The sequence below is a fragment of the Hyperolius riggenbachi genome, chromosome 10 (assembly GCF_040937935.1).
Source record: "Hyperolius riggenbachi isolate aHypRig1 chromosome 10, aHypRig1.pri, whole genome shotgun sequence".
NCBI classification, from domain to species: domain Eukaryota; kingdom Metazoa; phylum Chordata; class Amphibia; order Anura; family Hyperoliidae; genus Hyperolius; species Hyperolius riggenbachi.
Window position 1 is genome coordinate 117721249 of NC_090655.1, and position 24896 is coordinate 117746144.

The following is a 24896-nucleotide window of genomic DNA, read 5'->3' on the forward strand; positions in this document are numbered from 1 at the left end:
CTTCTTTCTAAAATGGGGTCATTAGTGGGGTTCCTATACTGCCCTGGCATTTTAGGGGCCCTAAACTGTGAGGAGTAGTCTTGAAACAAAAATGACCTGTGAAATCCTAAAGGTACTCATTGGACTTTGGGCCCCTTAGCGCAGTTAGGGTGCAAAAAAGTGCCACACATGTGGTATCGCCGTACTCGGGAGAAGTAGTACAATGTGTTTTGGGGTGTATTTTTACACATACCCATGCTGGGTGGGAGAAATAACTCTGTAAATGGACAATCTTTTGATTTTTTTACACACAATTGTCCATTTACAGAGTTATTTCTCCCACCCAGCATGGGTATGTGTAAAAATACACCCCAAAACACATTGTACTACTTCTCCTGAGTACGGCGATACCACATGTGTGGCACTTTTTTGCACCCTCAGTGTTCTCTCCAGAAATTTTTTTCAGCCGGGTGGCATGAAAAAGTAGCCGGGTGGGGCGTGATAACGGAATGCAGAGCCGGCGCTTCTCTGCATACAGCAAAGGAGAAGGTGGGCCGATAACAGCCGGGTGGTCACCAAAACTAGCCGGGTGGAGCACCCGGCTAAAAGAGCCTGGGGAGAACACTGACCCTAACTGCGCTAAGGGGCCCAAAGTCCAATGAGTACCTTTAGGATTTCACAGGTCATTTTGAGAAATTTTGTTTCAAGACTACTCCCAACGGTTTAGGGCCCCTAAAACGCCAGGACAGTATAGGAACCCCACAAATGACTCCATTTTAGAAAGAAGACACCCCAAGGTATTCTGTTAGTAGTACGGTGAGTTCATAGAAGATTTTATTTTTTGTCACAAGTTAGCGGAAATTGATTTTTATTGGTTTTTTTCACAAAGTGTCATTTTCCGCTAACTTGTGACAAAAAATAAAATCTTCTATGAACTCACCGTACTACTAACGGAATACCTTGGGGTGTCTTCTTTCTAAAATATGGTCATTTGTGGGGTTCCTATACTGTCCTGGCATTTTAGGGGCCCTAAACCGTGAGGAGTAGTCTTGAAACGAAATTTCTCAAAATGACCTGTGAAATCCTAAAGGTACTCATTGGACTTTGGGCCCCTTAGCGCAGTTAGGGTGCAAAAAAGTGCCACACATGTGGTATCGCCGTACTCGGGAGAAGTAGTACAATGTGTTTTGGGGTGTATTTTTACACATACCCATGCTGGGTGGGAGAAATAACTCTGTAAATGGACAATTGTGTGTAAAAAAATCAAAAGATTGTCCATTTACAGAGTTATTTCTCCCACCCAGCATGGGTATGTGTAAAAATACACCCCAAAACACAACATACTACTTCTCCTGAGTACGGCAATACCACATGTGTGGCACTTTTTTGCAGCCTAACTGCGCTTAGGGGCCCAATGTACAATGAGCACCTTTAGGCTTTACAGGGGTGCTTACAAATTAGCACCCCCCAAAAAGCGAGGACAGTAAACACACCCCACAAATGACCCCACTTTGGAAAGTAGACACTTCAAGGTATTCAGAGAGGGGCATGGTGAGTCCGTGGCAGATTTCATTTTTTTTTTTGTCGCAAGTTAGAAGAAATGGAAACTTTTTTTTTTTTTTTTTTTTTTTTGTCACAAAGTGTCATTTTCTGCTTACTTGTGACAAAAATTAATAGCTTCTATGAACTCACTATGCCTCTCAGTGAATACTTTGGGATGTCTTCTTTCCAGAATGGGGTCATTTGGGGGGTATTTATACTATCCTGGAATTCTAGCCCCTCATGAAACATGACAGGGGGTCAGAAAAGTCATAGATGCTTGAAAATGGGAAAATTCACTTTTTGCACCATAGTTTGTAAACGCTATAACTTTTACCCAAACCAATAAATATACACTGAATGGGTTTTTTTTTAATCAAAAACATGTTTGTCCACATTTTTCGCGCTGCATGTATACAGAAATTTTACTTTATTTGAAAGATGTCAGCACAGAAAGTTAAAAAAATCATTTTTTTGCCAAAATTCATGTCTTTTTTGATGAATATAATAAAAAGTAAAAATCGCAGGAGCAATCAAATAGCACCAAAAGAAAGCTTTATTAGTGACAAGAAAAGGAGCCAAAATTCATTTAGGTGGTAGGTTGTATGAGCGAGCAATAAACCGTGAAAGCTGCAGTGGTCTGAATGGAAAAAAGTGGCCGGTCCTTAACCACCCTGGCGTTCTATTAAGATCGCCAGGGCAGCTGCATGAGGGTTTTTTTTAAATAAAAAAAAAAATATTTCATGCAGCCAACTGAAAGTTGGCTGCATGAAAGCCCACTAGATGGCGCTCCGGAGGCGTTCTTCTGATCGCCTCCGGCGCCCAGAATAAACAAGGAAGGCCGCAATGAGCGGCCTTCCTTGTTTTGCTTAGATCGTCGCCATAGCGACGAGCGGAGTGACGTCATGGACGTCAGCCGACGTCCTGACGTCTGCCGCCTCCGATCCAGCCCTTAGCGCTGGCCGGAACTATTTGTTCCGGCTGCGCAGGGCTCAGGCGGCTGGGGGGACCCTCTTTCGCCGCTGCTCGCGGCGGATCGACGCAGAGCGGCGGCGATCGGGCAGCACACGCGGCTGGCAAAGTGCCGGCTGCGTGTGCTGCTCTTTATTCCATGTAAATCGGCCCAGCAGGGCCTGAGCGGCACCCTCTGGCGGTAATGGACGAGCTGAGCTCGTCCATACCGCTAAGGTGGTTAAGGGGGTAAAGCCCTAGGTCCTCAAGTGGTTAAAGAGACACTGAAGCGGAAAAAAATGATGATATTAGGATTTGTATGTGTAGTACAGCTAAGAAATAAAACATTAAGATCAGATACATCAGTCTAATTGTTTCCAGTATAAGAAGAGTTGAGAAACTCCACTTGTTATCTCTATGCAAACAAGCCATTAAGCTCTCCGACTAAGTTAGTCCTGGAGAGGGCTGTTATCTGACTTTTATTATCGCAACTGTAATTGAACTGTTTACTTTTTCTCTGCTAGAGAAGAGGTCATTACTTCACAGACTGCTCTGAAAGACTCATTTTGAATGCTGAGTGTTGTGTAATCTGCACATATTATAGAATGATGCAATGTTAGAAAAAACACTATATACCTGAAAATAAAAGTATGAGAATATTTTCTTTGCTGCTAAACTTCTAGTAATTATTCATAGTACACAACCAATTCACTATATCATATTTTTTTTTTCGCTTCAGTGTCTCTTTAATCAGTTGGTGTGCGTTAGTATTCGTTGGTACGTGTTAGTACGCATTTTTTCCATAACAGTGCATTGTGAAAAAGATTGCAGTTAAAATGCGTTAAGTGTGAAAGGTGCCATAGGAAAACATTGGACTTACTTTGAAAATCAGTTTTCTTTCAGTTATAACTGAGAGCAACTTTAGTGTAAAAGGGACCTTAGTGGTTATAAAACGCTGACATCTTCCACAACACTGTACAGAGTATATAGTGTTCTTTCCAGAATTTTTTTTTCAGCCGGGTGGCATGAAAAAGTAGCCGGGTGGGGCGTGATAACAGAATGCAGGGCCGGCGCTTCTCTGCATACAGCAAAGGAGAAGGTGAGCGAATAACAGCCGGGTGGTCACCAAAACTAGCCGGGTGGAGCACCTGGCTAAAGAGCCTGGGGTGAACACTGTCTTGTCACTTAACTGTCTCTCAGAGGTGCTCACAGTCTAATCCCTTCCATAGTGATTAGTCCATTATAGTCTAGTGTCAATTTTAGGGGGAAGCCAGTTAACTTGTCTCCATGTTTTTGGGATGTGAGAGGAAACCCCCGCATGGGGTGTCCGGAGGAAACCCCATGCACTGGATGCCCGGAGGAAACCCCCCGCATGGGGTGCGGAGAAAAAAACCATGCAGGAGTGCACAGTGGAAACCTATGCAGACACTGGGAGAACATACAAACTGATTTGAATCGGGGACACAGTGCTGCAAGACGAGTGCTATATACTACGCCACCGTGCTGCCCATAGTTGCAGACCATAAGCACTTGTCAGGGTTTCTCCAGAGATTTTGATGGTGAGGATGTTGTGTTGCTGACGACTTAGGTCATGGACTGCAGTAGATGCCCAGAGAGTGTCAAAGTAGCAGAAGTAGGTAATCAGGAATCTCAAAGTCCAGTGGGGTAACTGGGAGAACACGGGGCAGGTAGTTTGTAGCAGGTGGCCAGTATTCTGAGCAAGGAAGCTAGCAGAACGATATTAAGGATAAAGCTGGTAGTAAGCAACAGTAACAAGATAGGTACACTGAAACTGGCAACAACCAATATCCAGCAAGAAGTGTAGAACTATATGTTTAAATATACCACTGATCTGCTCACACCTGAGCATGGTGACATTTTTATTCTAAGTTTCACATGTTGTGTAGGCGAATTCTGCATCTAATGCAGGGGTCAGGAACCATTTTGGCTGAGAGAGCCATAAACGCAACATATTTTAAAATGTAATTCCGTGAGAGCCATACAATATGTTTCAAACTGGGACAGTGCTCATGTGCTGCAAAGGGCTCACGTCCCTATTGCTATGGTGATGTGTATACAGTTGATCTGCCAGGCAGCAGAAGTGTCAGACACATCTTCAGTTTCTCTTGGGTTTCAGCATCATCAGCAATTTCCCCGAGAGCCAGACAGGAGAAATACCGACTAACAGCTTGTACAATTAGCTAGCTGACTTGGGGGTTGATTCACTTTGTAGGATCAGATTCCTACACTTTAATTGGCCCAATAGGCTGCCTGTCACTTGGCAGGCAGCCTATTGGGCCAAAGTGCAGGGATCTCATCCTACAAAGTCACTGGACCTGACAGGGTCCAGAGTGGGATAATTGGAGCAGCCGTTCGTTTTGGGGTAGCGTGAGTATGTTAGTAGTGCATGTAACAGCAGTAGCATGCCTGCTTTGAAAATGTTATTTGCGCTGCGCAGCTTGAGCAGTGTAGCTTAGTGAATCAACCCCTACTGATTTGAATGCGAGCCAGATGTAGCCATCAAAAGTCACATCTGGCTTCCGAGCCATAGGTTCCCTACCCCTGATCTAATGGAAACCGGTCCATAGCAATTCAATGTTGTGAAAATTTGTGTGCTGAAAATACACAAATTTGCACCTAGTAGGCAACTAGAAGCAAGCCCAAACTGTGCATATGTTAGCAGGTGACTACTCAATGACTGGACAGAGATGTAGCCCCCCCTCCTCATTAGGCGCATGTAACATGGCCATACACCTATCTCCATTGAACCTGGGAGCTATGATATCAGCTACTCTAAGGTGGCCATACACTGGTCGATTCGCCATCAGATTGACCAACAGATAGATCCCTGATCGAATCTGATCAGAGAGGGATCGTTTGGCTGCCTCTACTGCAAACAGATGGTGAATCGATTTCAGCATAGTTACATAGTTATTTTGGTTGAAAAAAGACATACGTCCATCGAGTTCAACCAGTACAAAGTACAACTCCAGCCCGTCCCCCACATACCCCTGTTGATCCAGAGGAAGGCGAAAAAACCCCCACCAGGCATGGTCCAATTAGCCCCAAATGTGGAAAAATTCCTTCCTGACTCCAGATGGCAATCAGATAAAATCCCTGGATCAACATCATTAGGCATAACCTAATTGTAGCCATGGATGTCTTTCAACGCAAGGAAAGCATCTAAGCCCCCTTTAAATGCAGGTATAGAGTTTGCCATAACGACTTCCTGTGGCAATGCATTCCACATCTTAACCACTCTTACTGTAAAGAACCCTTTCCTAAATAAATGGCTAAAACGTTTTTCCTCCATGCGCAGCTCATGTCCTCTAGTCCTTTGAGAAGGCCTAGGGACAAAAAGCTCATCCGCCAAGCTATTATATTGCCCTCTAATGTATTTATACATGTTAATTAGATCTCCTCTAAGGCGTCTTTTCTCTAGACTAAATAAACCCAGACCTTTCTTGGTAAGCGAGACCTTCCATCCCACGTATCAATTTTGTAGCTCGTCTCTGCACCTGCTCTAAAACTGCAATATCTTTTTTGTAATGTGGTGCCCAGAACTGAATTCCATATTCCAGATGTGGCCTTACTAGAGAGTTAAACGGGCAATATTATGCTAGCATCTCGAGTTTTTATTTCCCTTTTAATGCATCCCAAAATTTTGTTCGCTTTAGCTGCAGCGGCTTGGCATTGAGTACGATTATTTAACTTGTTGTCGATGAGTACTCCTAAGTCCTTCTCCAAGTTTGATGTTCCCAACTGTATCCCATTTATTTTGTATGGTGCTAGACCATTGGTACGACCAAAATGCATGACTTTACATTTGTCAACATTGAATTTCATCTGCCATGTATGTGCCCATATAGCCATCCTATCCAGATCCTGTTGCAATATGACACTATCTTCCTGAGAGTTGATGATTCTGCACAATTTTGTATCATCTGCAAAAATAGCAACATTGCTCACTACTGCATCTACTAGGTCATTAATAAATAAATTGAAGAGCACTGGACCCAGTACAGACCCCTGTGGGACCCCACTGCTAACAGTCTCCCATTTTGAGTACGATCCATTGACCACAACTCTTTGTTTTCTGTCCATTAGCCAGTTCCCTATCCATGCACACAAACTCTTCCCCAGTCCTTGCATCCTCAACTTTTGCACCAGACTTCTGTGGGGAACAGTGTTGAAGGCCTTTGCAAAGTCCAAGTATATCACATCTACAGCATTCCCAATATCCATATTAGCATTCACTACCTCATAAAAGCTGAGCATGTTAGTCAAACAGGACCTGTCTTTAGTAAACCCATGTTGATGCTGAGAAATAAGATTATTTTCTACTATGAAGTCATGTATAGTATCTCTTAGTAACCCCTCAAATAGTTTGCATACAACTGATGTTAAGCTTACAGGTCTATAATTTCCTGGATCAGATTTTTTGCCCTTCTTAAATAATGGGAAAACGTGGGCTGTACGCCAATCCACTGGGACTCTGCTAGTTGCAAGAGAGTCACCATCTGTGAAGCTGCCGCTGTCGCCACCCCCCGTATACATTACCTGATCCAGCCGGCGCAAGTCCCCCGATCCAATCCAATCCAAAAAAGCTTTATTGGCAGGACCAAATACATTTAGCATTGCCAAAGCAAAACAAAACATTGACATGGGGAGGGGCGATTGTGGGAATAGGGGAAGGATATAGGGGGTTGGTGTATATAGTCCATAGGTGTGTGGAGGATGTAAGGGACAGTATGGGGGACTGGGGTATACAGTCCATAGGGGGTACTGGGGGTGTACAGTCCATGTGGTATCATGTTCCTCTCAGTTGGTGGCAGGCTGTGACATATCAGGCGGCTATTTGCATGGTTGTTTCCTCCTCCCCCAGTAGGATGTAGTTTCCTCATCTGTGGTGGTAAAATCCTGGTTCTGGTCAGAGTGTCTCTGGAAGTGGACTGTCCTCACAGGTGTGTATTTGCTGCAGTGTAGAAGGAAGTGGGCCTCATCCTCCAAGACCCCCTGTTCACATTGTCTGCACAGTCTCTGCTGTCTTCTTCTCCGCTCTGGGCTCCAGGGCTGCAGCTTCACTGTACTTCCTGTCCGGGGAAATTAAACAGTAGAGGGCGCTCTACTGTTTAAACTTCCTGTCGGGACAGGAAGAAGGGAAGCCTGCCAGAGCCCAGCGGAGAAGGAGCAGCAGTGACAGCGGGGATACGCGCCGGCCGGATCAGGTAATGTATTGTCGCTAGCGTCGGACATTCGAACGCCGCTATCGACGCACTCCCGACCCGCCGGCGATCAAGCGAAATCTTCCGCATGGACGGATCGACGGGAACGATATATTTCGGACGGAAATCGATCCTTAGGTCAGCGTTTGCGCAACGATTTCACAGCAGATTCAATCACCCCTTAATTCTAGCAGATGCACCTACATTGATAGTTTTGAGTTAATATAATATAGCAGAGGGACAGTGCCCAGATTTATACTGTGGGTGGATGTCAAGTAGTACGTTTGATCTAGCTACTCTTCCACTCTGTCAAAGAGTTAAAAATTGTAAATTTATTTTAGCTGGAATCACTCAAGCCAATTACATGAGTGATGCATGCTGTGCTCGTCACAAATTGCTTGCTGGTTGTAACAAGTATTCTTGCTCACAATGATGCTGAATAAATGGTACAATGGTGCTCGCAAACTAGCAAAAAAAAAAAATAAAAAAAATTTCTATCAGATAGCGATTCTATTTAAACAGAACTTCGGGAAACAGTCCATGCACAAAAATAGAGATAAACATTTTACACAAAATAAATATATCATTCGATAGTTTGTAAAGAATAAATGCTCTACCTGATAATTTCGCCGCTCTGGTGTGCCTTTTTGAGTGTTTTTTTTTTATCCATTATTGTGCCAGGAAAAATCCAATATGGCCGCCGGCCCTTTTTCTTCCTGGTTATGAGTTGTTCTGGATGTGCTGTCTAGGCTCTATGAATTTATAGAGAAACAGGGCTGCTACTGCAGCCTTTCGTATGTGTGCTTTCATTATTCTGGTATGCTGTGTGCCTGCCTGTAGAAAGTGTCTCTCATAGGAATGAAACTGCACTGACTGCACAGTGCACACAGATCACACAACAGCCACACTTGTATGTTTCAGAGGTTCTTTCTCAGCAGAGCAGCCCCTCCCATGTCATCAGAGCTCTGAGTATGCAAAGCAGGAAAACTGAGCCAGGAGAGGGCAGGCTTGGGCTTGAAAAGACTCCACAGAAGACTGACTCAGCTATAATGATTCCAGGTCAAACCTAGACTGAATGCACAGTCGGGGATTCTTATCACAGCTGCTAACAGACAGATTAAGCAGAGATGAATGAAACTAAAAGCAGGGTAGGTGTTTACTGTCATGTTCCCACTGATATATGTAGTAAAATACATGAGGGTGCTTCGTTTCTGGTTATCTTTAAAGTGACCTTGTTGTAGTGGGTCATAATATACAAAATAGGTGGCAAGGTCACATAATGTGCAACCCTACCACCTGAGGAGCGCTGCAGTCATTAATTGGGCGCTTTGCCCCAAATGTCTCTAGTGTCAGATGGGAATAGGACTGTGACTCTCCATGTGACCCTGCTTGGCATCTATATTGGTATAAAGCCAAGCTATGGTATAGCCAGGGCTGGGAAGGGCATGGTCAGAAACGGGTAGAGGTATCGCCTAGGACAGCTAAGGCTAGAAGAGTGTGACTGGACGTATACAGCAAAAATACAATACAGCAAAGTTTAGTAACATGAAGAAGGCAGATTCCAGCTCTCCATTGCAAAGACACTTTATTTAAAGTGACACTAAACTGAAAAAACAATTATGAATTGCATGTGTAGTACGGAAAATTAATAGAGCATTAGTAGCAAAGAAAAATAGTCTAATTTTTTTTTTCAGTGATAGTTTTTTTGTTTACAACATTGCACTATTCTCTAATATTTGCAATTTACACACTACACTCAGCATTCTAAATGGTTTCACAGAGCAGGCTAGTGAACTTTTGAACTTTACTCTGCAGAAAAAACAAAATACATTCACGGACACTTGAGATAATAAGCTTCAGAAAACGGAGCTCTCTGCTACTTTGAAAGTGGTGGAGCTCCGATAAGCTCTTTTGCTTAGATAACTGTAGATTCTTAACTCTTCCTGTACTGGAAACAATATTAGGCCCAGTGCACACCGAGCGGTTTTTGGAGCGATCCACCGGCCGCATCCGCCTCTAAAAACGCTTGTCTAATGTATTGCAATGGGATGGTGCACACCGGCGGTTTGCGGTTTTTGCCAAGCCGCAAACGCGCCTCCTGCTGCGCGTTTGCGGTTTTCGGAAGCGTTTTGTCCTCAATGTAAAGTATAGGAAAAACGCAAACCGCTCTGAAAAACGCTAGTTGAGCGGTTTGCCAGGCATTTTTGTTACAGTAGCTGTTCAGTAACAGCTTTTACTGTAACAATATGTGTAATCTGCTACACAAAAACGCACGCAAAACCGCTAGGTATGTTTAGAAAACCTCTCTAAACATACCTAGAATCGCTCTGAAATCAGCTCCCAAAACCGCTAGCGTATTGCGGATCTGCTAGCGGTTTTGGTGTGCACTGGGCCTAAGACTCATATCTCTGCTGCTAATGTTTTAATTCTTAGCTGTACTACACATACAAATCATTATAAGTTTGTCAATTCAGATTCCCTTTAAGCACGGGAGAAATTATAACAGAAAAAAAGAGCCCGTATTTGGGAGTGTCCTGTGTATACACATTATGAGAAAATCTTGTGCTGCAGTTTGGCAGAGGTGTAGCTCAGGGGGTCCCCTTTATACCCCATGAGGTATGCGTAGAAGGCGGCTGCAGAGATATTGGGCCTCAAATACCAGCATAAGCTGATAGAAAATATAGCAGCACAAGATCGTACTGCGCATGTGTGTTTTTAACTCGCATGGATATCTGTTTTCCTATTGACCCCAAGCAACCTTTGTTTAGCGGGACCATAGTGAACTTTGCGAGTAGTGGTTTGTAATTTAAAAAAAAAGTTATCTTTTTTTTGGGTTGTTCTTTACTCTGGCCTACAGTAGCAAGACAAGTCTGATTTGTAGAGCAGATCCAAGCACAAGCGATATTGCTGATATGATTGTGCTATCAACAGTACATACTGTATCCAGAGAACAAATACAACAAATAGATTTATCATTTTGTTGGGAAAGCTAATGTGTCGGATGCTTTTTAATCTTTTTTTTTTTCCTTTTTTCTGACAGTTAGGTCGATACTGATGACGCATGACATGAATGTAATTTCTTAGTGCGTCTGTCCTTTCACCAGGTATCAGAAACGACTGATCTTGTTGAGAAATCGGGTTGTCATATTTAAAGATAAAAGCATTCTTGTGTTATACTCACATTAGTGCTCTGGAGCCTACTCCGTGTTATTAGGCTTAGCTGTGCTTTACTGCATTGCAGAAATTGCTACCAACTAGCAGCTGCCAGCAAATAAATCTGCCAAGGTATTAAATTACTGGATGAGACTAAAAAGGAGATTCCAGGCGTGTGCGAATGACATTGACAAGTAAAGGGAGAATACTGGTGGCGTTAATGAAAACTAAACCAACGCTGCTGGACGAATTGAATGAGTCAAGGCATAATAAATCATAAGGATGTACTGTATGTGTACAGACAGACATAATGTACACTCAGACAGTGTAAGGTTTCCAGTCATAGGTCATAAAGATAAAAAAATATATATTTCATCCAGATTCTGCTACACATGCTACACATGTAAATGGTATAGGCATGGTTTTGAATAATTGTTAAGTTAGCTACTGTATCCTCATTTGAGGGCACTTTCACACTGGTGCGCTGCGCTGGCCTGGTTTCCCCGTAGGCCAACGGTACGCCAATGAAAGCCTTTGTGGCCTTTAATACCGTTGCAATGTGATGCGACAGAAGTAGCGTTTTTGCTGCATCCCCGATGCAAGCGCATGCCTACGTTACCGTTGATTCGTGACATGTGGAGGACTGGAAGTCATGTAAGTCTATGGTGACGCTTTAATTAGAAAAAAAAATCACGTTAGCGTTGCTGCGCGTATGTGCAGAAGTGTATCTTAGCAATACACTTCCGCGCAGTTCCTTTCTTTGGCCACAGAAGGAGAGCGCTAGAGAGCCTCACTTCCTGCTAGGCCTGCTGCCAGGCAGGAATTACCGCATATTAATGCGCTAAATGCGAAGCGGTAAGACCCTTGCTCTGCACTGCACCAAAACGCTGGTTAGCAGTGTGAAACCGGCCTAAGAGTGGTGCATTATGTTTTCAGTATAAATGGATTTAGGATAAAAGTGCAGGTTGACATCAAAATGCAGGACATTTTCAGAGCTGTCCACACCAGCACGTTTGCCAGAAATGGGCACCGTTTGTATTTTTGCTTTTTTAATTTTTCATTGGGATTTGGTTATATTCCATCTCTGGTTTTTATAATGCATACAATGGTAAATCCTATACAATAAAACCTAACTGTCCCTGCGTCATCCACTTTCCCTGTCTGTCCGTCCGAAGATTTTTTTGTACTGCGCATGTGCGCAGTACAGAAAGCCGTTGGGACGGGAGGTGAAGCCAGGGAGCAAGGGCGGCCGTGTGCGCGCAGGCGGCTGGTGCGGTTAAATCACTACCTAGAGCCCGTTTTTAAACGGGCTTAGGTAGCCTAGTTTGCTATAATTAGGAATGCACAATGTTTTGTGCATAGCAGGTTTGTAGCTGCCACTATGATTATATATAAAATATGTGCCTGACTTAGTCATGTAGCTTTATTTCCTGTTAAGATTATATTGCAATTTCATTGAGAGGAAGCTGTCCACACTCCTTCCCTATTTTATCATCCCCTATTAGAGAAGTAGCCAGAGAGGTGCTAGGAGGGTGCCAGTAACCAGTCTCTGTGAGCAAAGATCAGCTGATATCTGATACTCTCTCTCTCTCTCTCCTGTAATGTTAACCCTTTGTGGACAGCACTGCAGCTACAGCTCTCATAATGAAAATGATTTGCTGAGCTATTTCCGTGCTTGCCACCAAGATTTCATTTTTCAGCAGCTCATTTTTCCAGCCATACTGAAGAGTAAAAGTGACTAAGGCAGTGTAGTGTTCTCCCCAGGCTTTTTGATCCGTGTGCACCTCTCAGGTAATTTTGGTATTCACCGGCTGTCATCGGCATTTAATGATACAAGCTGTTTTAATCTTTTTGTTAGAAAATAGTAATGTGTTTAGACATGAGCGCCAAGGCCTACTTCTAACACCTAACTGCTGCAGAAAGCTGTTGATTTTGAGTTGAGGACAATTGAAGAATGGTGTTCAGTGATGAGTTGAAGAATCAGGAAAAATAGGCACACCACGCGGCTGGTACTTTGGGTGGGGGTCAATTAAGTTATCGGATAAGTGTCGGAGGTTTGGTGATAGATGCTCAGCTATAATATATAATATAATATATACAGGAGAATATTGTTATAGTAAACTCTGATATAGTAAATTCAGCCCTCGGGTCGCAGCAAATGCGTCTATATAAATATACAATGTATGACCAATTCTGATATAGTACACTCCTGATATAGTAAACTACTTTCTTTGGTCCCTTGGGGTTTACTATAGGGTTTCTACTGTATAAGTAAAGCAGGTGTTCTCAAGTAAACATACCATGAATAAAATTCAGGCTGTGGAGAGGAAAGCCGGAAGAAGCGGCTGGTTAGAGTACTAAAATGCACACAAAGACATTCCTGGTAAGTCGTAGTGGTCTTCCTCCCACTGACTATCATTAGGATGTATGTGCCTCCTAATGACAGAGAATGGCAGTAGGACCACTGATAGCCTGGCGCCATAATGCCTGTATGCCTTTATTCTGTGGTTATTCCGATCAGCCATTTCTGCCTGCTGCCTGTGCTGTTTTATTGTAAAGCCATACCATATATTTAACCGGTAAGAAGTGCCTTATCACATCTACTGATACTAGATTCAAAGGCCTTCTTCAGGTACAGAAAGAGAAATTCAATTGAAAATCTTAATAGTCAGCATGCTATAATGTTGTGTTTTTCTGTCAAATTAGGCATCGGTTTTATAATTTGTCACATAGCCAGAAGATTCTATGTTGAGGCAGTTTGTTTCAGGCTGTGTGACTGGTGCTGCTTGGATTGCATCACCTTGCTGTTGAGACTGCAAGGGGGAAGGATTAGACTGGATCTCTGTGAGTAAATCGTATTTGCTATAGACTGCAGTCTGTGAGGCAGAAACTGGCCAGTGTCTAGGCCAGGGGTCAGGAACCTTTTTGGCTGAGAGAGCCATAAACGCCACATATTTTAAAATGTAATTCTGTGAGAGCCATACAATAGGTTTCAAACTGGGACAGTGCGCATGCGCAGCAGAGGGCCATGTTGCCATGGTGATGTGTATACAGTTGATCCAGTGGGCAGCGGAAGTGTCAGACACGTCTTCAGCTTCTCTTGGGTTCCAGCAACATCAGCAATGTCCCTGACAGTCAGACAGGAGAAATACCAACTAACAGCTTGTACAATTAGCTAATTGACTTGGGGGTTGATTCACTTTTTTAGGACAAGATCCCCACACTTTAATTGGCCCAATAGGCTGCCTGTCTCTTGACAGGCAGCCTATTGGGCTAAAGTGCAGGGATCTCGTCCTACAAAGTCACTGGGCCTGACAGGATCCAGGGTGAGACAAATGGAGCGGCCATTAGTTTTGGGGTAGCGTGAGTAAAGGTGGGTACACACGTCAGATAAAAGTCTATGGAAAATGAAAGATCACAGACCAATTTTACCCCCTTTTATGTAGTATGAGAGCCGTACGCTACACAGTCTATTCTATGGAGCTGAACTTCCCATCAGACAGAAATCTTTGCAAAATGCTGCACACACAGATGCTGTGCACATGCAACAGATCAGTATCTGCAAAAGATCTGTTCCTGCAAAAGATCCATTCCTGCAAAATGCATTCATAGTCTGATATCTGCAGATCTCATACACACCTTGTTTAACGGACAATTATCTGTAGATCAGATCCACCAGGTTGGATCTTCAGATCGGCAGATCATTGTCTGATCTGCAGATGAATGTCCATTAAACAAGGTGTGTATGAGGATCTGCAGATCTCATAGACTATGAAGGCATTTTGCAGGAATGAATCTTTTGCAGGGATTGATCTTTTGCAGATACTGATCTGTTGCATGTGTACAGCATCTGTGTGTGCAGCATCTTGCAAAGATTTTTATCTGATGGGGAGTGCAGCTCCATAGAATAGGCTGTGTAGAGTATGGCTCTCATACTACATGAAAGGGGGTAAAATTGGGGGTAAAATTGGTCTGTGATCTTTCATTTTCCAAAGATTTTTATCTAACGTGTGTACCCACCTTAAGTCAGTAGTGCATGCTACAGCAGTAGGATGCCTCATTTTAAATTTTCTTTTGCACTGCCACACAAAGCTGCGCTGCTTGAGCAGTGTAGCTTAGTGAATCAACCCCTACTGATTTGTATGTGAGCCAGATGCAGCCATCAAAAGAGCCACATATGGCTCCCGAGCCGTAGGTTCCCTACCCCTGGTCTAGGCCCTTGACATAGTTTGAAAGTGAGTTATTTGGCACTTGTTGCTTAACTTGGACAACAAGAATACCTGCAACCTTCACAGGTGCCTACAAAGGTCTAGGAAATTTTTGTGCATGGAGTGAGATTTTTTTGTGTGTGAAAATTCCTTCTTTCCTGCCTATTGTGCTAATACTCTGCCTGCAATAACCTCTGCTTAATTGATGCAGTATCCGGTTTTAAGACATCTGCTTGGTCTTACCTGCTGGTTATGTGGTGCAGGTGTGTGACTCTGAAGTCAGTAGAACAGCGTAAAATAGTTACTTTTAATAAAGTAAGTAAAGATTACCAGGCATTTATTGCTTCCCTGTTCACATACCCTTTTAAAGGAAATTCAAAATTTTGTTAAATCAAAAATCTTGCCTGGACGCGTACCTATTATACAGCTGCAGGGAGATTTGGGCGCAGAGTAAAGCCGATAAACATCTTACTCTACTCCTGCACAAGTCCCGGCGGTGTTAATTACTATTCTCCCTCCAGGCCGCCATGGAAAGTGGGGGAAAGCTATAATTCCGCTTCCAGATATTGCTGGTGGCCGAATTAGTGTTTTTTTTTTTTTTTAACGATGCCCAAATTACTCACTGAGCGCCGCTATAGGCGTAATTCCTATTATGGCCTGTGGTGGTGTCGGCTGCGCCCAAATTTCCTGCAATTTTTTTACAGTGCTAATCCTGGACAGCTTGGCTGATATAGTGACTGGATAGTGTACTGGTTAAGGGCCCCGCCTTTGACTTGGGGGACCAGGGTTCGAATCCTGGCTAGGGTCAGTAACTATTCAGTAAGGAGTTCAAGGCAAGACTCCCTAATGCTGCAGGGTGGCCCCTTGAGCACGTCCCAGTGGCTTGAGCACTTTGAGTCCAACAGGAGAAAAGCACTATACAATTGTTCAGATTATTATTATTATTATCCTATACAATAAAATGCAAGTGTCCCTGCGTCATCAACTGAATGGTTGTGTGTCCCTGGCTTTTTTGTACTGAGCATGTGTGCAGCCAGGGCAGTAAGGACACAGGGCTGGACCTGACAGTTTGCTGTCTGTGGTTCACAGAGGTTTTAATTGCATTGTGGGAAATAACAGCTTTTTCCAATTGCCAAGCAAGCAGCTCCCTGTGTGCATATACTTCAGACAGTGGTGGGGAACGAGCAAGCGGGACACATATGTGCGCGCATTGCGGCGGAAGGGGGGCAGCGGCTGTGACCTAGCGCCTGTTTTTTAACGGGTGGGCCTTTTTACTAGTTGTTATTATAATACACATGAACTTTCTAAGACTATCTGAAGAGATCTACCTTCCCTGACACAATGCAGAAGCTGTATTCTATGGATGATCTGTATGACACTAGGAAAGTGCTGTGATCCGTTACAAGGTCCGCTTCAGAGTGATCTTGAGGCCTGATGCACAAATGGCCAGAAAATTTGTCATGCACAGGTAGCGCACGACAAGTTAACTGGTACTAATACTAGGGGAACAGCGCTCATTACACTATTAGCGCTATGTATGTTACTAAGGTAACGTGCATGTGGCTGGGGTAACCATAGAAATGTGCATTACCCAGTGGTGCTAATAGTGTAAGAGTTACTGCTTTCCTAACGTTAGCAACGGTACAGTTGCCTCGGGGCTGTCTGCGCATGGCAGTTTTACTGGACATTCATATATCAAGTCCTTAGGGCCCGTTCACACTGCACGCGTTTCCAGCCGCGTTTTGGAAACGCGTGCAGGTGGCCGACACGCACGACATCAGACATTGCATAGAGTGCAATGTCTGATGTTCACACAGCATGCGTTCCAGACCTGTGCGGTCCGGGAACGCATGCTGCACGCAGATTTTACAAAAATGCGCGGCTGTCCCATTCACTTTTCAGTGATGGGATCAGCCACGCAACGCACATGAACGCGGATGGCGTGCGTTCGTACGCGTTGCGTTCCGCATGCGTGGCCGTCCGCGTTTTGCAGTCTGAACGGGCCCTTAGTGTGCTTTGCATCAAGCTTTACAGTTTTAACTTTTTTACCTTATTTTAACGATTTTAAGATACACATAGCTTGTGCCAAAGTACATCTCTCTGCATGAACAGGTCCACCATCTAAATATAAAGCACGTTACAACCAACAAAATACTACCACATCCATGTTATTTATTGACTCTAATGTTTTCACTTTTGGGCATATGTGTAAGGGATTTAAAGTTTACCTTGTACACATTGATTAAGGTGGAAGTAATGATCTGATGGATCTGATTTTGGAGTGGTTAAGTAGCACCATAACCTCCTATTCCTTATTTCTTTGCTCCCCACCAGGCCAGGGGTGTCAGAAGAGCTCTGTGCCCACTAGCAGAGGGGGAAGCTGTGCATGTCTCTTAACTGCTAAATACCGACATAGTAACTGGTATGTAGAGCTTAGGGGGAACCTCACAAAGTGTATTTTTTTTTTACCAGCACCTCTAGCAAGTGGGCAGGGGAGTTCCTTAGAAAGGGTAATGCTCGCTGGTTACTGAGCCAGAAGGCCGAGACAGCCACAGCACATAACCAATGCTTACTCACAATGCAGTGGCATATGTGTTGAAGCTTACATATTGTTACTAAATCCAGTTGGCAGTAAGCTGTGTGAGGGTTAGAGAATGGTATTGTAGCTCTGCAGCTTTTGTTAGTCAACCCGGATGTACCCAGATACCATCACAAACTGCATAAGAAAGTTGTTATAGGTTTTGGCTATCCTTCCCTTGTATAGTTCATGTGTGGAATATGTATGTTGTATATGGACAACATTGTAATTTTTGTTATAGTTCTAAATTCATAAATCATTCCAGTTATGCTTCTTTACAGTTCTAATTGTAATTTACACATTGTTTGGGTATCTGTGATGTAATGGTTTACATTTTGTTTCAGGATGTTTCGTCTCCGCTTCTTGCCAGCTGTAGCAGGATTGGCAGCTGTGTCCCGCAGATATCATGGAGTGGCTAATCCTGTCCGTCACAGGAGGCGGCTTATGATGGCAGCTTTTGTGGGAGCAACGGCAGTTTCTGCAAGCGCTGGATTACTCTGGAAGAGGTAACTGTGCTCATTATTTTCTGAGGGATATTTAGTTTTTACCGGCTCTGGCACAAGAAAGTAAAAGGCTTTACATTGGCCATGAGTGAATAAAGTTCACAAATTGCATAGCACAGAATGTGAAGAACATGACAGAAGGCAACATATATTCAACAGACATGACCTATCCAGATTGGGAGGTGGCAGCAACCAGTCTCTCCGTGTTTGCAAAGATTACTTGACCCTCTTCACATTCTCGCTTTTCTCAGAGCTCATTGGGCCCGATCCAATCCACTTTTTCTCCTAAATTTTCTTCACTCATTTTTCAGCTTCTGTTTAAAATATTTTTTGCACTTTGAAACGGTACCAAAAAGTAGGCGAAAAGTACTATCAAAATTGTTCTGAGTATTTTCTTGCCTGCTACTTTAATGTTAAAGTGAAAATATCACGTAGGACAGTGGTCTGCAGACTCATTCGTCAAGAGCCACTGATCAGCAGTACAACGATTCAGATTTCTTTTGAGAGCCAAATTTATTTTAGTTTAGTGTTAAAGCAGGAGGATTAGCTATACTATACCAGGGAAAAATCACATATATAAGTAGATAAATACTTTTGATTTCAGTGAATTTTATATAGTAAATGAAGAGAATTCTGTTCTTGGTGGGAACCATGTCTTTTGCCTTGTAAACACAAGTGAGCAGAGGATCATGTTTCAGCTAGGCAGCTAGACAGGGAAATAAAGGGAAGAGGATGAATATGTTATAGATAAAAAGACCCCCTAGCATGCAACTGTTTGGCAATGGCTATTAAAGGGCCAGTGCTCCTAAGGTATGTGATAACTCCAAACTATAACAGCAGAAAAAGTTTTGAAAGTTTTGAATGCAGGATTAGCATGTTTATCACTTATCACTTAATACTCAGACCAGTTGCTGTTCAAATTTGATTTCTATGGTGACAATCCCGATTTTAATGGACAGATAAACAGAGTTTAAGTTTCAATCAGGAAGTTAGGGTTGGAGGGAATTGTTAGGGGATTTTATATTTGAGATGAGTGATTGTCATGTATTGGCAAAGAGAAGGGGACTACTGATCACAACATTGCAAAGCCAGGTGTAATCTATCAATAACCCCTCTGTTAATATTCTGTTGGACTTTGCAGGTTCCCGAATGAACAGGCGCTTAAACTAAATTGTCCCTTCTGTATAAAGCAGTCACTACGATGGATGGTTAGTGTACCCCATAACTGAGCCCCTTTACAAAAATGCTATGTAAAACAGAATTTGCCTTCTTAAAACAGAAGGTATGTGCGATTATTAAGTGTTGCAACCTGAACAATCACTAATACCTTTTAGGAAGGCAAATTCTGTTTTACATTTTAGTAAGGAGGCTTTTTGATCTTTTTCAGCCTCTTACACACTCCTGGGAGTTCTGGTTCACCATGAGCTTGCTGGGTACTCTATAACTCTGGGTGTTTCAAGTCCTACCCCATTGAGCCATATTAATCCTTGCCATGCACTGATGAGAATCAGCCAAACCAAAACAGTCTGTATGCGTGTTGGATTCATTTGGCAATGTAATATTAACAAGCTGACACATCATTGCATTCCAGCAGTTCTGGAGGTGTTTTTAACTACTGGGGACGAAGGGATGATTTGAATATTCAGTAGTGATGTATTGTGGGACACCACAAATGATCACTCTAACCTGAATAAACCTAAATATATTTAGTTTTAAGAAGGCAAAATTCTATTTTGCAAGGCATTTTAGTAAGGAGGCTGTTTGATCCCTTTCAGCCCTTAACACACTCCTAGGAGTTCTGGTTCACCATGAGCTTGCTGTAGTGCTACAGTTTCTTTCCAAGAGGGCAGGGTCATACTGGGACACTAAGGGCCCACCAAGAAAGTTTAAGCCTGGGCCCGCCCATAGCTATAGTTAGCTATAGGTGTCCCCAGTAGGTAGCAAGTTATAGGTGTACATAGTATAGGTAGTTGGCTATAGATGTCCCCAGTAAAGGTAGTATGGAAGGGGGAGCTTGCTGGCACACAGTGGTGGAGAGGGAGCCCAACTCCCCCCTCCCTCACCTGCCCCCCCCTCCTTCTGCACTCCCCCTCCAGATTTTAGCACAGTGACAATGAGCTGGGAATGACTCGCCTCGTTCTGGTTCCAGACGCCTGACCTCTGTTGCAAAGCCTCTGCGTGTAACCTGCCTTCAGTCTACAATGCCGCTCACCATACCACTAATCAGGAAGTACAGTGAGAGGCACTGGAGAGAGAAGACAAGTGACACATAGTGACGCAGATCTCCGGCGCCTGGAACACGAAATAAGTAAGCAGTTCCCTGCTGCCTCTGCCATTAAACTAAATTCTGGAGGGTGGAGTGCGGAATAGTGTCCCCAGGTGAGGGAGGGGGGAGTTGGGGGGCCCCTCTCCCCATCTCTGCATGTCAAATTCCCCCCCCCCCCTTTCCTGCGATACCCCCTCCTGCTGCTCTGTGCTGGGCCTACGAGGGCTCATTTAAAGTACAAGAGGCTAGGCCTACCAGGAATTCTCCCATGTTCCTGGCAGCCCAGTCTGAGCCTGCAAGAGAGTATTGAATAAGGAATGTTCTCTGTTTGGAGTGGACACTACTTGACGGACACACTCATTGATAAATTCCATCTGCTGTAGTGTAACTAGAAAGAGAGCTAAAATAAGAAATGGAATTATAAAGCACTATCAATTTTGGTATTTATTTGAGTCTCCTCAACAAAATGAATGTACCTGTATTGTTGTGTCAGCTAAATTCCATTAAAATGGATTTCAACATGTAGCTCGCCCACTCCTCCAAACAGCACAGCAAAAGTCATACATCTTTACACTTTTTTTTTCTAATGAACAAGCTATTCTTTTTTTATCCGTAGTAGTTCAGTAAGCTTTGTTTTCTTTTAAACCAATGTTTCTCAACATTTCTGCAATATTATTATTAATATTGATTTATAAAGCGCCAACATATTCTGTGGGGCTGTACAAAGTAAGGAACAAACATGAGGTACATAATACAAACAATGGTGCACACCAAATATAGACACTGGTACACTGGTAAAATACAGAATTGGTATTTGGTAATTACAGTGACAAATGTAACATGATGAATAAAATGTATAACAATTTGCAAGACACAAAAGGGTGAGAGAGCCCTTCCCGTAGAGACAAGAGTTGGGGAATATTCATAACTAGTGGCAGGGTGTATTAGGTTATCTACCGTATTTTTCAGACTGTAAGACGCACTTTTTCTTCCCCAAAAGTGGGGAGGGGGGGGGGGGGGGGGTCAGTGCGTCTTATAGTCCGAATGTAGGGACCAGTGCCTATGTTTTGTTCTAGTCCCCTTGTGTGTGGTGTCCCCATGTGCGGTGTCTGCATGTCCCATTAACATCCAGTGTTCTCCCCAGGATCAATTAGATGGGCGCGCCGCCCGGGTGAGGTAAGCCCCCCGCCCGGCTGCGTCACACGCTGGGCTCTCTCCTCTGTGTACGAGATCTCCTGCTTTTCAGCAGGCTCGTACAGGTATTGGCTCGGCTTGGCGGTAGGCGGGACCATCTGACGTGCTCTTCCAGGAACGATACAAGCAGTCAGTCACAGAGAAGGGACTCTGGTTATAAAGGCAGGGCAGACTAAGGCCGTTTGGCTTTGTAATTCGGACTCTCGGAGCCTCCTTTCCTTCTCACAGCTGCGTCATTAGGTCAGTTGTCTCTCTCCCTCCCTCCCCTCTGAATGTGTATCCGTAATTACTTGCCCGTCTTTGTGAAATATACGGCACTTGTGTTTAGAAGACTAGAGAGGAGTGGGGAGTGCAGGCAATCACTCACCTCCTCCCCCGGCTGTCACAAGACGTACGGGGCAGCTGCGGACTAGTTGCATAGAGGGGATGTTTTGGCTGCCTGGAGAACGGAGCTCACTGACCGCAGCACTGAAGAGAACAAACCTGATCAGAACAGATACAGGCAAAACCCATGTAGCTGGCAGCTCAGTTGTGACCTCAGTCAGTTTCAACACACACAAAAAAATCTGTCCTGCCGTTTATTCTCCCCTTCCCCCACCCTTTTTAACCCTAAGGATACAATAATAAACTTGTGAAATCACAAGGGCCAGCATGTCCTTTCAGACCATGCTGCACTTTGCATTTTCACACACACAAAAAACACAGTTCTTATCTGTGTGAATTTGTAGCTTCTCAGAGTAATCTGTAGAACATGGACATGGGACACGATTCCTGATCGAATAAATGCATTCAGCCGGAAACAATCGATGGGGTCCACAAACAACAAAGAAAACTTTACCAATCAGATGATTGGTAGAGGAATCAACCCCAAAACCATTGACTGAACAATTGTGTTCGATCGGTACCATTAACGATGCCCAATACATATAGCTGTATAGCTCTGCACATGTGTTAACTATATGATGTCTGTATCACCTGCACTGTCAGACGGATTTCTATAGCTGCAAATATAACAAAAAGCACTGTTCACTTTAAAGTGTACCAGAGCTGAAAATAGTAAAAAGATTTAAGCCCAATCTACACTATAAGATTCTTTGTGCGATTCGATTACTATTCTATTTACGATCCGATTAAATCCGACATGTCCGATCGGGATTCGATTCAATTCGCTTTGCCATTGCAAAACAATGGCAAATCGAATCCCGATCGGACATGTCGGATTTAATTGGATCATAAATAGAATCGTAATCGAATTGTACAAAGAATCGTATTGTGTAGATGGGGCTTTATACATACCTGGGGCTTCCTCCCCAAAATCTTTTTACTATTTTCAGCGGAGTCCCTTTAAGACAGATTGTGTATTTCTTAAAGCACGCCTGAAATGAGAGCCATATGGAGGCTCAGTGTTCTCCCTGGGCTCTTTTGGCCACATTCTCCACCCATCTAATTTTGGTGAGCACCAGGCTAATATCAGCTTGTTTCCTCCTCCTATGCTGTGAGCAGAGTTGTGTCAGCCCTGCATTCGGAGCAGTCCTTTTCAGCGCTGCTAGATTTGGGCGCAGCCAGCGCCGCCATAGACTATAATGGGAATCAGTCTTTAGCGGCGCTCAGTGAGTAACGTCGGCTCCGTCAGAAGACAGAGCCAAAGTTGCTTAAAAAACACAATAATTGGGCTTCCAGCAATTGCTGGAAGCCGAATTATTCCATTCCCCCACTATCCATGTCGGCCTGGAGGGGGAATAGTATTTTTTTTTTTTTTAAAGATTCTTTATTTATAGATTTTCACAAAGAACAGAACAAACAATAAGAAAAAAAAATGCAATTGGCACAACATCTTCAGTCTCAACTTCACATTTTAAATACTAAATGAAGCACGGCTAATAATAAAAACATTTTAGCATGGAGGGCCAAGCTGCGGCACCCCTAATAACCAGTGCTGTGGTAATGTGGTGCTCTACTTTAGAATCATCATATAGGGAAAGAACCTATTGGGCTTCCAAGAAAAAAGAGAAAGGTTACAGTTAGGTATCCATTTGGTTAAATTAGATACTATCCCTTCCGGACATCACGTAATTGCACATAGCTGCCCCTATGTGCAAGAAGGTCTGAGCCTCTCATATATTGAAGGGATAACAACCAAGGTGTGGGCGGGGGCACCGGGGCCCAGAGGGAACACACACCCGGCGAACCCGTCCACAACAGCTATCAAGTAAGGCCCAGGGGGATGTCTGGGAACATACGTATATAATCTTGTGTCGCCACATAGGTTCAGGGATGGAGATGTAGTGGAGATATATATGGACAAAACAAAAAGAGAGGAAAGAAAAAGAGAAAGAGAAAGAAAGAGAAAAGGTAGAGTAAGAAAAAGGTGAGAAGAAGAGGAAAGAGGAAGAACGAGAGAAAAGAACATTCCAGGTCGGTCATCGCGGGCCTATCCGAGGGCCCAAAACGTAGGGCTCTTATATTCTTAACGAGCCATCAAATATATATGACGCTGAGTCAACGACAGGGGACCTATGGGGTATTAAGCCGTATTCGGAGTCATTAGGTTCTTATAGGTGTCAGTCTCTTCAAACTCCCACCAGGGAGACCAGGTGCGATTGGTAATAGGAGGGGTCACCCGATGGCTCTACTTCTGTGATTTTGGTAATGATAGATTTAACCGCGTTCCAAAAAGGCACTATTACCGGACAGCTCCAAAAGATATGAAATAAAGTTCCTTTATGTGTCGAACAGCGCCAACAAAGGGGGCTGGAATTAGGGAACATCTTGTGGAGTCTGTCCGGCGTTTGGTACCAGCAAGTCAGCAACTTATATCCTGATTCCTGTATACGCGCTGATATAGAAGATTTTTGAGAGAGTATAAGAATTTTTTGCCATTGAGGGTCAGTGAAACTCTTGCCAAGGGAGGTTTCCCATTTGGCGCGTAGTGAGGATGACAGACCCAAGTCAACCAGAAGCATTGAGTATATTTGGGAGATTCCCCGCGCAACATGTCCATCCCCGCTACACAATCGCTCAAAGGGAGAGAGGTCTCTGGAGAACTTCACAGCATTTCCCAGGCTCGAAAGGAAATGTATAAACTGTGAATGGGACCAAAAGTCCAGTGAAGGGGACTTCAACCGGTTCCTCAAAGAAAGAAGATTTGCCCACTTACCATTATCAAGAAGATGATGAGCCCTGAGAGGGCTAAAATTTCTCCATTGTTTGTATGCCCCTTTACACATTCCTGGGGGGAAATCGGGGTTATCTAGTAAGGGAGTCATTGGTGAGGGCCAGGAAAAAAGGGTGGCTGATCTA

General features: G+C 43.7%; 1 protein-coding gene across 1 annotated transcript in view; it reads left to right on the forward strand.

Annotated features, from left to right (window-relative positions):
- MICU1 (mitochondrial calcium uptake 1) overlaps positions 1-24896 on the forward strand; it is a 379328-nt gene that overhangs the window by 21325 nt on the left and 333107 nt on the right. The window contains exon 2 of the mRNA XM_068257773.1: positions 17978-18139. Within this exon, the coding sequence (XP_068113874.1) occupies positions 17979-18139 (161 nt within the window). The 5' untranslated portion in view covers position 17978. The remainder of the gene's footprint in view (positions 1-17977; positions 18140-24896) is intronic.